A 15,071-nucleotide genomic window follows, 5' to 3' on the forward strand; every position below is an offset into this window, starting at 1 on the left:
TCCAGGAGTAACCATGGCCGTGAAATTCCTTGGAAAGACCTCATTGGTACTGATAACTGTAAAACCCTGGAGTAGTCGGTAATAGAAAGCAGAGAGACATTCATGTCCATGCCTCGTGGAACATGTGGGCCCCAGATCACATTTTAACGATGGGAGACAAATTAAAAGTGATCACCAGAACTCATTCTAGGCCTTGATTTTTTTTCCAGTTTTTCTTGCGCGGTATGTGTTAGGTTAGTACCAAAATAACAAACATATTTTCCAAAGACCCTGAGAGGGCTAGGCATTAACTCAGACAGTCTTGGTCAGAGATTCCAGTGTAGCAAAGCCGAGGAAATTATAATTATGTCTCATTCACTCCATGTGTTAAATGCTTCTTCCCTGTACTTAGGGTCACTATGCCATTTTCATATTCTTGGACTAAGACCTTAACCTATGTCTCTTCCTGAAGCTTTCTGAGATCCAAGAAATACTGCTCTCTAAATGGTAATTGACTTATGTCTTATATCTGTGTGTGCTTTTTTCTGATCAGAGGGTGGATCAGAGTCATTGGTGGTGGTGTGCTGGTAGTGTTAACAACCAGCTCTGCATATAAAAATGCCCCAATTTGTAGCATTTGCCAATTTCCATGGTGTAAATATTCTTACCATGATCAATTTCAAGCTATCAGCCTGACATCATTGCATGGGAAGTTTGGAAATGATACACATGAGTGATGCTCTTGGATTGGTGCACGCCAGCTCCAACCCGTCACTGGGATTTGGAAAGCACAGGAAGTGATTTTTTAAAAAAAGCAGAGGACATAAACTCATGATATTGCCCTTAGGAACAAAACTCAGTTTTAATATTGAATTACATTTTCTTAACAGTATTTTGTCTATATGTTTTTATATAATTATTATTTTGCACATATAATTTTGTGTTTTGCTTTTATCTTCATGAGCATTATTTTAATGGCTGCATAATATTTTATCAAATTGATATAAGAGCATTCATTAGCCCTACTTGTGGACTATTGTTGGAGCATTGGGTATAAATCTTCCTTCACATTTCTTCTGGCTGTTTTCTTAAGACAGATCCTGTGATCAAATGGTTTAAATTATGGGTCTTGAACAAATATTGCCAGATACCATCTAGAAAGTTTGTACCAATGTACACTCCTACCACCAGTGTTTGAGAATGCCCCTCTCACTGTACCTTCACTACCATTGCTTTTTTAAAGGTTTTGATAATTGATACTTTTTTAAGAAAACCTTTAACATTGCATTTCTTTGCAAGTCTGCTGAACACTTTTATGTGTATCGTCATTTGTATTTTACCTTTTAAAAATCTTACGTTCATGTCAAGGACTGCATGGTGCGGCAGTTCCCACCCAGGAGATTCTGCTGTGTGCCTCCCTTCTCAACTGGTAGATAATGCCTGGACCAGTGAATGTTTAAGAGCCTTACGTGTTCTGGAAGGCCCTTTCCTGCTTGTCTAATTTGGGAGGGAGGGAGAGAGGGACACTAAATTGACACCCTCTCTCTCCCCACTTACATCTCTGGTTTCATCTTGTATTCCTCTTCCTCAGGCCCCAGGCTGACACCACTCCAGCCTTACTTACTATTCCTCAGATAATCCCAGTCACACCACAAGGCAGGCAGGTTCTTCGCCATATATCTGCAGGGCTCACTCCCTCACTTCTTTCAAGGCTGTTTACAAGTGCCGTCTCCAAGCGGTTTTCCCTGATCATCTCTCTAAAATCGCCATTCTTCACCCCTAACTCACTGTCTTCCTTCTCTGCATCAACTCTTCTCCATAGCATTTATGCCCATCTGATACTGTATATTTATTTATTCATCTGTTTCCCCTCTAGAGTGCAAGTTCCATAACACAGTATTCCTAGATTCTAGAGGAGTGCCTGACACTCAATAAATATTTGTTGGATGAGCAAGGGTACTCCAGCCCTATATCTAAAGGTTTAGTTTTGTCTTGATAAAGACAATATCAACTTACATGCTCCCTTTAAACACTGGAGATAATACCTATTTGCAATATCTGTAACAAATATATTTATAGATTTTTAAGGTGTTATGTTTTTATATAAGCAGAAGGTAAATATTTTTGTGTAACTAAATCTTGCATTGTGATTTTTTTCCATTTGAACTACACTTACAAAGTACTTTTTCATAAAGAGATCAGATAACTTTTCATCTAGACTTTTTTGTAATGTTTTTATGAGTTTATATTTTTTTACATGTAACTTTAATAAATAATTTGTTTTGTTTTGATAAAATAAAGATCGAAATTGGTTGTTTTTTTTCATGTAACTTACTGTTGGGGATCTGTTTCTGCTATGATACTGGTTTTTCTTTCTTTCTTTTTTTTATTAGTTTCAGGTGTACAGAACAATGCAATAGTTATCCTTTTCACCCCTTACAAAATGACAACCGCCCTCCCCCCATCCACTGCCCCCGATATCATACATGTCTATTACAATTCCATTGATTCTATTCCCACACTTTACTCCATATCCCATGACTACATATGTATTAAATTATAGTTGACATATAATATTATTCAATGGCAGCTTCAGATGTACAGTGTAGTGGTCAGGCCTCTACACCGTCCCTGAAATGGTCTCCCTAACAAGACATGAGTCCTTCTGGCCCCCTAAAAAACATTTACATTATTGATTATATTCCCCAAACTGTCTTTCCTATCCCTGAGGCCATATTATAGTTACCAATTTATGTTGTTTCATCCCTTCCCCTTCTCCCTCGTCCCCACCCCCTCCCAACTAGCAATCATCAGTTTTTCCTCTGTGTCTCTGAGACTATTTCTGTTTACATTGCTCGTTTATTCAGTTCTTTAGATTCCACATGTAAGTGAGATCATATGGTATTTGTCCTTCTCTGACTGACTTATTTCACTTCGCATAATGTTCTCTAGGTCCATCCATATTGTTGCAAATGGTACGATTTCCTTCTTCTTTATAGCTGAGTAATACTCCATTGTGTAAATGTACCACAGTTTCTTAAGCCAGTCATCTACCGATGGGCATTTCGATTGTTTCCAAGTCTTGGCTATTGTAAATAGTGACGCAATGAACATAGGGGTGCATATATTTTTTTGAATTAGTGTCTTGGGTTTTGCAGGATAAATACGTAAGAGTGGAATTGCTGGGTCATAAGGTAGTTCCATTTTCAGCTTTTTGAGATACCTCCATACTGATTTCCATAGTGGCTGCACCAATCTGCAGTCCCACCAGCAGTGAAGCAGGGTTCCCTTTTCTCCACAGCCTCGCCAGCACTTGTTGTTTGTTGATTTATTGATGATAGCCATTCTGACCAGAGTGAAGTGGTATCTCATTGTGGTTTTCATTTGCATTTCCCTAATGCTAAGTGATGTTGAACATTTTTTCATATGCCTGTTGGCCATCTGTATGTCTTCTTTGGAGAAATGTCTCTTCAATCCTCTGCCCATTTTTAATTGGGTTGTTTGTTTTTTTGGTGTTGAGTTGCATGAGTGTTTTATAAATTTTGGATGTTAACCAAAATTTATCAGATATATCATTGACAAATATCTTCTCTTATTCAGTAGGCTTCCTTTTTGTTTTATTGATGGTTTCCTTTGCTGTGAAAAAACTTTTAAGTTTGATGTAATCCCATATGTTCATTTTTTCTTTAGTTTCCTTTGCCCACGGGGATGTATCAGTAAAAATATTGCTTAGGGTAATGTCTGCAAATTTATTCCCTATATTTTCTTCTAGGAGTTTTATGGTTTCAGGTCTTACATTTATGTCTTCAATCCATTTTGAATTTGTTCTTGTATTAGGAAGTGTTCCAATTTCATTATTTTGCATTGGTTTTTCTTTTAATCATGCTCCATACTATTTTAAAATTTAACTAGTGAATTTTTTCTCCTGTAAAATCTATAGACGTCAGATTTCAATGGACATTGCTTAATTATCTCTACAATATTTTCATAGTAGTATCAATGTATTTTAAAAGCACTTTCCAATCTGTACTACATATACTAGAGTTTGTTTTTGTTATCACTACAAGTTCTGATAAGATACAGAGCAAATAAAAGGAAATATAATAGAAGTTGAGTTCTCAGAAGTCGAAATATCAGGGACTTCCAGCCACATTTTTCCTGAAACACCTGCCAGGTGTTATTAGGATTGGAAAACTGACCCCTGTATTGACTCTGTTAATCCCAATGTCTCTAACCTATAGCTGTTGCTTGGTAAATATTTGTGGATTGAATTGCATTAAACCTTGGGGCATGATGCCTTTCCAGGAAAGTATTCCAGGAAACAGCTTTCCTTTTCCATCTGTCTTCTGTTTTCTCCTCTTAGTTGCGGTCCAGCGCAGAACTTCACCCTGACCTGCTCACGGATTGCCTCACCGTGCAACCGCTGCAGCCGGCCACTTCCCCACGAGACGCTGCTGCAGATGGGGCAGTGGGATGCTCCCCTGGGCCCGGGCCTGACCTTTATCCAGGTAATGACAGCAAAGGTAGACCCAGCCATATCACCTGACCTTCTCTAGACCCTTCACTCTGGTTAAATGGAACACTCATATGAGAAAAAGTCTCCTAAGATCATCTTTATTGCGCTTTATCAATGGACTGCCCTTGACCACCCTCCCACTTCCCCATCTGAATTCTGAGTTAGGTTTGGCAGCCAACTGGTTTTTCTCATAAAGAAACAAAGTAAACTAATGGATTAGCTTTTTTTGTCCTGGACTTCTGCAAAAAGTTTAGCGCACCCAACCCCCCCCCCCAGGTATCTTAAATTTATTAACTTGATTTAGACTCAAAGGAAATGCCTCCCCCTTAAGCAGGTAACAGGCTGCATGTGGATTTCTTAATGGAACAGCCATTGTCTTCTTTGCATTTTAAAAGGAAGCCCCAGGTTTCTAAGAAAAACGTCACACCAGTATGCCAACTTGGAAGAATGTTCGTTATTGTTTGTTAACAATAGTTGAGGGAGGGGGGATGGGAGGGCACCCCTAGCCCGGCTTCCTTCTGCCCGGGTTTGAATAATAGATGACTCTGTATTTGGAAATTTTCACGTGTGTAGTGAAAAATAAGAAAGGACTAATAAGCCGTAAGGAAGTTTTGTTTTGTTTACTTTCTTAGCTCGGATATTTGTGCATTTTCCACTCATAATGGTGATGTACTTGTGCAAATATAATTAGTTACCATCCTCACATTTGGAAAGCTCTCACTGTCATGCTATGAATATGAAAGCAAAAGTCCCATTAGCTCCACATTCCAGACAATGGGAATTTTCTATTTTCTGTGGATTGCAAATCCTACTCCCACCCCCATCTGATTCCAGAGCCAGGTTTTGGCAGCAGACTGGTTTTTTTGGGTTTTTTTTTTCTCCTTTTAAAAGTACTAATAAACCATAAAGAATTAAGAATTCACTGATGCATAACAGTGGAATAGGAGAAAGACATGCTTGTATAACTTTTTAAACTTAGTTCTTAGTTGATCCAAACGCAGGAGAAAGGGCATTAAGCAAATACAGTATTTCAAGGAACGTCAGTCATCAAGCCTTCTTTCACGTTGTCCCAGTGTCCCTGGCCCTTAATCAGTTGCTCTGGCTACTTTACTCTTGGTGATAACAGAGCCCCTCTGCTTTCTGAGACCAAAGGCGATGAGATTAAAGCTTCTTTGAGTGGCTGACCAAATCTTACAGAGGTTTCAGATACAAGTCCATATATACACATGCCATATGCCAAGGACACTGTTATCAGCATGCATAAATATTTTGTATGAGATATATATGTGAAAAAGCGTAATTAGCTTTTGTTTGTATATGTGCCTGTTTGATTTGCCAGATATTAGATATAGGAACATTTATTTTAGCACCTTAAATTAACAATCAATTTAAAAGCGCCTAAAGAGCATTCCCTGCTTCTTCCATTCATAAATCCCTGATTTTACTGAAGACCTGGAACACAGCAGTTAAGAGTCACAGCTAAGCAGAATCAGTTGAAAAATGGCCCAATATCCAATGTATTTTCTGGTGATGATCTAGTCTTGTTTGCTTCCATCTCTTGGAAATGGATTTGGGAAGCAATAGCTCTCTATCAAAACATTAGTATCTTTGCTGTATGTAGCAAACATATGGATGGCTCGTTTTTCAAAACTTAGGAGTCACATGTGTCTTGGTGCGTGTTTTTGTTTGTTTGGTAGTATGTTTAAAGTTTTTAAGAAGTTTAGTTTGAAATGGCTGTGTCATCCCAAACAATTCGCGGTCTTTTTGTTCATGATGCTTATCTACATTTGATCTTCAAAAGGATTTTGATGTCTTAGCTTGGAGCCTCCAGCTAATGCAGGTGAGCTGACATAATGGGCAAGGGGCCTAAGTTGCCACAGTATCCACAGAGCATCTTTAAATTGGTTTGAATTTCCTGAGACTATGGGAAACTTTAAAACAGGCAAGTGGCCATCTTCCTTAACTTTTTTTCTGGAATTTTACTTCTTGAGGTAGCTTATAACTATAAAAGTTTATCTTCCCTGCTTCTTTCTTTATTCCCTCTTCCTTCAGGTTCTATTTTACTTTCTTTATTCTTGCTTTTTTTTTTTTTTAATTGGTTATGCCTTCTGTTTTGCTAAGTAAGCAACAAACCCAGACTAGAACAAGGCGGGAAGAAGAACTAAAAAACAAAAAATGTAAGCCTCCCTTTTAAAGTTCTAAAAAAGCACTTGCCAGAAGTGTATGTTCACACCAGTTTCAAACCTAGGCTAAAGATCTATGGAAAGAAGCCAAACAGTGAAAAATGCTAAAGGAAAAGGAAACTTTATCAATTAGTTAAATGTAAAATCTTAAGTGTTAAGGCAATTGACAATGATTAAGACTTGGCTAAATGGCAAAAGTACTTGGAATCATTCCCTTTACATTCTGTTATACAAAATTGAGAAAATATTTGTTTAATGATTGTCAAGCACTTAGACTTTTAGGTGCTAGTAAATTGATTTATCATAAAAATGTTTTGATGGTGATTTATTCAGTACCTGTGGGCATAGGATCAGAAGTACTTTAGCAGTGAGCACCATGATTTTTTTAGAAGCCACAAGGATTGAGGGCTCATGGTTTGAGGAAGTCATGGTTTTGAAGTGGAAATTTTTAGTGGGTAGCAGACAATGATTTGTAAGATTACAAAAGAGGGATAGTTTGCAGAGCATTAAGATGAACAGGGAAAATGGCAATTCTGACACATAAAGCTCTTGCAAGTCTCCTAATGTGTTGGCTTCCTTTATTGAAATCAACTTTTCAGTTGATGTGACAGAGCTTGATTGCAAAGGATTATCCGAAAAGACTTATTTTAGTGGAAGAAAATAATGCCCCAGGTTAAAGCAGCCAGATGTTACTTGAGGCCATGCTGATGATGATTTTAAAAGTGAGGTGTTTACTAATCCACTATTTGGAAATCCCGGGGCTCCCCAGGTCTGCTCCTCAGCTGACCTGAGAGCAGTTTTATCATCTAACAGGGGGGCGGGACGCCAATGAGCAATTCTCAGTGATGGCTCACTTACATTTTCTGCCCTTTTGTTCAGAAGTTCTGTACTCCAGATAGATAATGCCACAAGCCAACCTGCATATTTAGGTGATTTATCTGATCATCTGAGGGAGAAGTATTTCATAGCCAGTAGATCAAGGTGCAAATGCCACTTTTGAGGTTTAATGCCTGTATCCATCTTCTCATCAGCCCCCTTGATGAATTAAAGAAGCCAATAAGCCTACAGTTAGGGAGTCTACAATATTATGGGCAGCCTGGACCAGTGTCTGGTCTTAACAGAGTCCATTCACTAACAAAGAATGCTCTGTGGAAGATCTGTCACGTGAGTGATCACAAAAAGTATGGTTCCCTCCAAACTGAAACTGTACTACAGACTCAATAAAGCATGACCTTTGCTAAAGGGCTTAGCCATGAAGACATCATAGAGGCCAGTGTGGTTGAGATGTTGATTCCCCCAGACACCACCCCTCAAGGGAGGAGCTAATGCAGGTAGAACAAGGAAATCTGTAAGAATGAGGGAATTTTATTGATACCACTTCTATTGGGTTATAAAATAATTACTGTGTTTTGGAGCTGGTGAATTATCCCAATTTTGAATGTAACCTTAGATTTTTCAGGAAAAATAATAAGTGTTATATTCAGATATTAAAGGGAATTGTAGAAGGAAAACACTTTCTTTAGAGCAGGAATTTTTGAAGTCATATGTTGTCATTCCCTTTCCTTCACCCTCATTACTGGGAAATGAAACCTTCTCTCTTACAATACCATCACTTTTTGTAATAAATAGCACCGTATTAAATTCATACAGGATTTAACATACTTTGTGAAATAGTTAATGTTTCATTTTAATGTAATTTTATGGTATATGTTTTAATACATTTTCTACATTCTTGAGTATATTTGCTGTCTTGGGACAGCTTGCAGAGTTGTAGGGGTTAGAAATAATTTTTATTTGAAAGTGCTCATATAATCTACTCTCAAAAAGTGGTTGTGAATTTAGGGACTTTATTAGAAGGTTCTAAATTGGCACACAAATTTCCCAGTAGGTTAAACTTTATAGGAGAATTGCAAAGATCAAATAACATGATCTATATAAATGCCCTTAAAAAGGCATAAAGCATTATAAAACAAAAATGCAACAGTTGTTACTTGCATTACCTTCAAAACCTCTGCTTTGCTTGGAATTCACCAGCGATGAAAAAGGAACTGAACAACTTGAAATTGGTGGTGGGCAGAGGGAGGCAGAGACTGGGGTTATGGAAGCCATTTAAAGGGAAACATTTGGCAAAGTATCTTTGTCATGTCTCTTCTGATGTTGCCTTGAGATGCTGCAAAAATCTTGTATTGTTCTTGTAACATCCCTTGCATCTGTAGTTTATCCTTCAAGTTGGATTGGAGACTCACTGAGAGTAGGAGCAAGACATATTCTTTTCCATTGCAGAAACTGGTAGTTTAACTTATAGATTTAGCCCTCCCTGGCTGTGAGCCAATCCTTTAGTGGGTATTAAATCACCTGGAAGACCTGTGAAAATACAGATTGCTGATGCCCATCCCAAGATTTTCTGATTCAGTAGGCCTGAGTGAGTCCAAGAATTTGAATTTCAACCAGGTGTTTCTAACAAGTTCTCAGGTGTCACTAGGTGCTGCTGTTCAAGGGACCAAACTTGGAAAGCCACCACTAGAATCATAAAATGTGACTTCTACCAAAATGTGATCTGAATTTTGACAGGTGGGAGTTACAGTAAGAATTGCCCCTAATTAGCTAGTGGTAGGAATCCTTCCACAATGCATATGTATATGAAATCACCACTACGTACGCTTTAAACATCTTACGATTTTTTCTGTCAATTACACCTCAGGAAAGGTGGAATTTTAAGAAAAGGAATTTTAAGATTGGGGCAAAATTTTTATGTGACAACATTGTGATTGAAATCTGTCCACAAGATAATTTAATGATAATTTTAATATGCTGTATATTTACAATGGTAAATAGAATAATGCTGCTCTGGTACTTACAATTAAATAATTAACAAAGGTAATGAAAATGAATCAAATAGTAAAGAAGAAAAGAAGATTTGCCCTGTAGTATATATCGTTTCTCACTGCAGAAAACCTATATATAAATATTAAGAGTGTCTTCCCACCAGTGTTATGATGGCACTGCTCACATTTTGATTAAGAGTGAGATTTTATAACCACCCAACTGAAGAAAATTACAATTCCGATTCCCAGCCAGCACAGGGCACATTTGGATGTATGGAGCCAATGTTAATGACTTTTTCTGTTTGCAGGTTGCTTAATTTGGTGCTTTAATTTTCCATAGCCACATATCCCCTTGTATTCATGTTAGTTTTCACGCAAGATTAAGCTGAATTATTCAGTTTTACAATATGTACAAGTTTGTGCTGTGAAAATGTTTTTGTGAGTGAGTGAACACAATTCCACAACTCCCAAGGAGGAGAGGAAGGCAGTGACGCTGGGCATTTGTAGCTTTATTACCACTGGAAAAAGTCTTGTTTGTCTTTATCCTATTATTTCTCCTCCTCCTCATTGTATGTTATTTTGCTGGCACTCAAATGGGACGTGAGAAGGAAAGGTTGGATCTACTCTGATGTGTACCCCGAACGAGTCTTAGGAAACAGATGGCAGCAACAGAGAATTCAGGATAGAATTTCCAGGATGAGGAGCTAACCATACCTTCTTGTAATTAGGAATTTATGGGCCAAACTTCTGGGGCCAAAGTTCTCACTTTCTGCTTCAACCGAGTCATCTTCCAAGGAAAGAGAGAAATAAGTAGTTGTGTCTCTTTTATGTGAGGAATACAGAAAAAAAGAGAGTGGGCATTTTCAGGGTATTTGTAGTCCCAGTGAAAGTTCATTTTTTATTCTTGGATAAGCACTGAAAATAAATGTTAAGAATAGTATAAAACTCTAAAGGGAAGGACATTACTGAATTAGCTTGGGTATTACTTGTTATGTTTTACTATGAACCATAAGTAGAGAGCAGATTGCAGGCACTGAATAAAGAGGGTATTTTGGAATTGAGTCATTCTAGAAAACCAATAGCACTGTCTCTGAACACTGGCTTTTATGTGTCTTCCTCAGTATTGTCAAAGAATGACCCTGGTCATGACTGGCCTCATTAACACTGCTTTGACAGCAGCCATTGATTCATCAGAAGTTACAGCTGCGTCCTTGGTGTCTTAAGTTTTCCAACATAAGTTTTGAGGCTGCTCTCGCCTCACTTTCATGGCACCATTCCTAGTTGCTGCCTGGGCTTTTGCTCTGGACTTCAGTCCTGTTCTCTCAATGAATTTAGCTGCTCAAGCCTGACTTCTGCTCTAGCCACAAGCTCTGATTTCAGAACTGTGTCCCTAATGGCCTCTTAACACCTAACCACCCCGTAAGAAGTCAGAGAGTTATAATCTCCATTGGAACCTTTCCCTAGGGAGTTAGGAAAAGTCCTGTTTCCACCTTCTAGGAGAGGTGGCAGAATGCGCACTATTCGCTATTGAAAAGGGGATACACTCTCATCAGGATGCACAGGAAAATGCATAGGATGCTTATCAAGTTTTCTGAGAAATGGAAGCCCTTCATGGAATATGAAAGGCTGCAACTACCCCAGAAGATTTTGTGATTGTAAAGGAATGATCTAGAGTCCATAATTATGAAGTATACTAAGGCAGTATATATATATATATATATATATATATATATATATATATATATATATATATAAAAGCAAGGATGGGCAGTTAAGAGCTTGCTCAAGAGTTTGAGCTCTGAGCAACAAGGTCGCTGGTTCAATTCACGGCTCAAGCTGAGCTGCCAACAGGTGGCAGGATGGCTCAGGTAAAAGAAAAAGTAAGGATGGGCAGTATTTAGTGTCTCTGTTCTTATGACGTATTATTGGTCATGTTTTGTATTGTACAATACAATCCCTCTGACCATCTGCGTAGCCAAACTATGCTTAAAGGGAACGTTCCAACTGGCAATGTTGCTCCTTACTCTAACTCAAATTTATCCCCCTCTTACTGAAATAAAATGCTGAATTAAATGACACACAGACACAAAGCACTTAGAACAATGTTTAGCACATAGTAAGTGTTCATCATCTATTAGCCACCATTGTTGTTGCTTTTATCCAAACACTGGAAAAATACATGTAACAGTTCTGTAAAGCAGATAGGGAACAGGTAATACAAATGGCCAATGGTAGTCTGAAAATACTAAATGAAAAATTCCACAAATAAACAATTCATAAGTTCTAAATTGTGCGCCATTCTGAGTAGTGGGATGAAAATTGCACTGTCCCACTCCATCCCAACCAGGATGTGAATCACCCCTTTTTCCAGTGTGTCCATGTTCCTATCCTGGCTCTTCACTTACTAGACGTTTAGTTTGGGGCAGTTCCTTTTCGTCTTCTGTAAAACAGTGGTAAGAGTACTGACTCCCTGGGACTGTTGTAAGGATTAAGTGGCATCACAGTTAAGAATTCGGTACACTCACTGCAGTTGGCAGATGCTCAATCGATGCTCCTTTTTTTTTTCCCTTCCTCTTTGCTTAAAAGCTTAGAGCATCACTCATGACCAAGTCCGTGCCTGTGACAGGGACTAGCACCTTGTCTCACCAGCCCTTTTAGTCCTGGGTGCTACTGCTTAGAGTTCAGAAGGAGATACAGTGTTCCATCTGGGAAGAATTCAAGACAAAGACTCAGAACTCCCATATCCAGGACCTATTTTCAGATCTGTAAATGAGGCATTTTTCTGTTGCCACGAAGAGTTGACGTATACTTAGGCCGGTCATACAGAGTGCCAATGTGCTTGCTTGAAAAATGAGCCTCCCTAACAGTGAGGAATCTGTGAGGGTGAGGTAGGTGGGGGAAAGAAGAAAGAGGAGTAATGGCCTCTACCAGCGCAGCCATACAGTCATTGTCTTGGCCTTGCTGAGGCCTTGGTGTCCCTCCTGATGTCATTCTGTAAATAGACTCTTCTAGGCCATGCCATTTATCTCAAAATATACTCTAAGGTGTCAGGAAAACTTGACTGTTTGCTTACCACAAACTTAGTTGCATATTTCAGAAACAGTCGCCTGGTCTTTTCATGATCGTTCTTAATAGTTAACTTGCAACAGGCAATTTATTACTCCTTGGGCCAAATCTGGCCCGCCTGCTTCCTGTTTGTGCATGGCCTGAGAGGATGGCTTTAAGATTTTTAAATGTAAAATATGAAAAAGACTATAAGCCTTTAGGTGAGAACTGTTGCTCAAAGAATTGAGGACATTGCCTCTTGCCTGCAAAGCCTAAACTATTGACTCCCCGGCCCTTTATAGAGAAGGTTTCCTGACTACTGCTTTATGCTTATATCTGGGACAGTCATCAGTGACTCAGTGAAATCAAGGAAGCTTATGGCTTCCACGTATTTGATCAAATTTTATTTTAAAAGTCTGTCAATACTGGGGTTTTTTTATTCCTTTAGTACCTTAGCTTTAGAAAATACTTGAGTAATCTTCTAGCTCATGGGTTTTCAGAGACTTTTATGTAAGGCCCACTAATGAAAACAGGTCAAGTTGAAGGGATCCGTATCACTTGTACTCCAGACCACTTCCCAGCTCTCCTAGTCCGCACTGTGGCATTCTGTGGAATCTCAAATGTAGTGGCTCTAAAATGGAATTATTACAGGTTAAAATCATCACATTGCAAGCAGCATGTGCAGAAGCAGCCTGGGCCATGGTGGGAAGGGTGTAAATGCTGACCAGTGTGGCTCCCCCTTAGGAAGAAGCTGCCGGAAGACAGACGTGATTTGGTTCTAGTTGTGATGAGCCCAGGGCTGGCGGAGACATCAGAGGGAGCACTCCCCATTTTATTCCCCCGGGTCTATTTTTCCTAAAAAGACAGAGCCTCAGACCCTTGAAAATCAAGGATTATGTTTTCTAAAATCCAGGCCTCTTATAGACAGATAAATTAATGCCCAGGAGAAAAGCAAAACGTTGAAACACTGAACGTTGGGAACCCATCTGGTCACATACTAACAGGAAAGATGCTTAGTTCCTCAAAGTATACTTTCTGCCAGCAACAAGGATGCTTGAAATTTGTGTAACTGAAGACTGAGCCCTGTATTCTGAGATAGAGAAAAGGCTTCAAATAAAAATTCCTTGAGAAAGGTTGTGTAGGGGCATAAATTCATGATAACATGTTAGTGACTTATCAGAGTTTATCTTGAGAGTAAGTAACTAGGAGGTAACCCTGAGCACCTGAAGGCAAAATGGAAAGAGTGTCCACTTTGTGGGCAAAGTGGGAAAGCAGAGAGAGGGGATTCTCTGGCGTCACGACAAAACCACTTCCACCATCTATGCAGTTTTGCCCAGGGCTCGTGGTAATTGTAGACTGTGGTTCCCTGTTATAGCAAAGTTCCCCAAAAGGGCTATTGCTGCTTGTTTTACAGAGCCAGGAAAGGGAGAGATTTCTTGAGCCAAGTTCGAGTTGGTAGATAAGTCTTTGAGTTGTCTAGAAGAACATTGCATTGAAAATGGGAGTGGCTGCCTGTGCTAAAAATCTGTTTCCAAGAAGCGTTCACTGTGAAATGTTTTCAGAAGGCACGTGAAGTAGAGTCGGTGGGGTTGCCTCCATAGTGTCTGAAAGGGAGGAAACATTTTTTTCCCCCGGTCAATATAAAACAGGTAGGAGATAGCTAAGGGATGAATATGAGGAGTTAGAGAACCAAATATTTTTTACTAAAACTTTGGTTTTGTTACCAAGTTGGACTTTATTTCTAAAGAAAGAAATGAGCATTCCTGTGAGAGCTTTCAGGAATGGTTGGTCAGGCCTGCTCCAACTTTCTTCTTTCTTTATGTTCTCCTCCTCTGCCCCAAATGCAAGATAACATAACATACAGAGGCAATACTGAATTTCTCACAGGGTAGTCTGAGTTGTTGACTCATTCAAATTATTTCACTGACATTCTGTGTTACTAACTCTCTGTGAGTAGATAGGTTGGGAGGCAAAGAGAAGAAAGATAAGGTGTGAGATTTGAGGTTAGATTGTCATGCATTGTCTGGAAAGACCCAAGAGGGCTGCATGAAATGTTGGTCCCGGAGAAGTTGAGAGAGCTACAGGATGATGCCATTCTACTTGTAACAAAATGTCTTTGTTCTGAAATGCAGATGTTTCAGGAGCTTTTCCTAACATGAAGTTAATTACACCTGGTATTTCAGAATGTTTGATGGTAACCTTTGGCATTTACGTGGATATCTTTAGCCGTGACCTTCTAGTTGTATCACAGTGTATTGCAGAAAGGCATATATGCCTGTATCCCCTTACAAACACTAATAACTTCTTCCCCGGCTATAAATCCAGCTGCATGATGTGGAAATGTAATTGGGCAGCCTACATAGAAGTTTGGAGCTCCTGTGGGAATATCTATTTGTAAGAGAACCTGAATATTCATGTAACTGTGCAGACATCAATAAATTCTCATTTTACCTTATTTATTTCTGTTCCCCAGTGAACAGCAGTGCTCTTAAGCTCAAAGTTAATAGGCATGTTCTTCAGAGA

At 39.0% G+C, this 15,071-nt stretch overlaps 1 protein-coding gene across 3 annotated transcripts in view; it reads left to right on the forward strand.

The window, feature by feature from the left end:
- The window catches only part of GLIS3 (GLIS family zinc finger 3), a 433,026-nt gene that overhangs the window by 361,250 nt on the left and 56,705 nt on the right, over positions 1-15,071 (forward strand). For all 3 annotated transcript variants that reach the window (XM_019645914.1, XM_019645913.1, XM_019645915.1), the window contains one exon: positions 4,343-4,487. In XM_019645914.1, the coding sequence (XP_019501459.1) occupies positions 4,343-4,487 (145 nt within the window). The remainder of the gene's footprint in view (positions 1-4,342; positions 4,488-15,071) is intronic.

Source organism: Hipposideros armiger, unplaced genomic scaffold (assembly GCF_001890085.2).
Source record: "Hipposideros armiger isolate ML-2016 unplaced genomic scaffold, ASM189008v1 scaffold_95, whole genome shotgun sequence".
Lineage (NCBI taxonomy): Eukaryota > Metazoa > Chordata > Mammalia > Chiroptera > Hipposideridae > Hipposideros > Hipposideros armiger.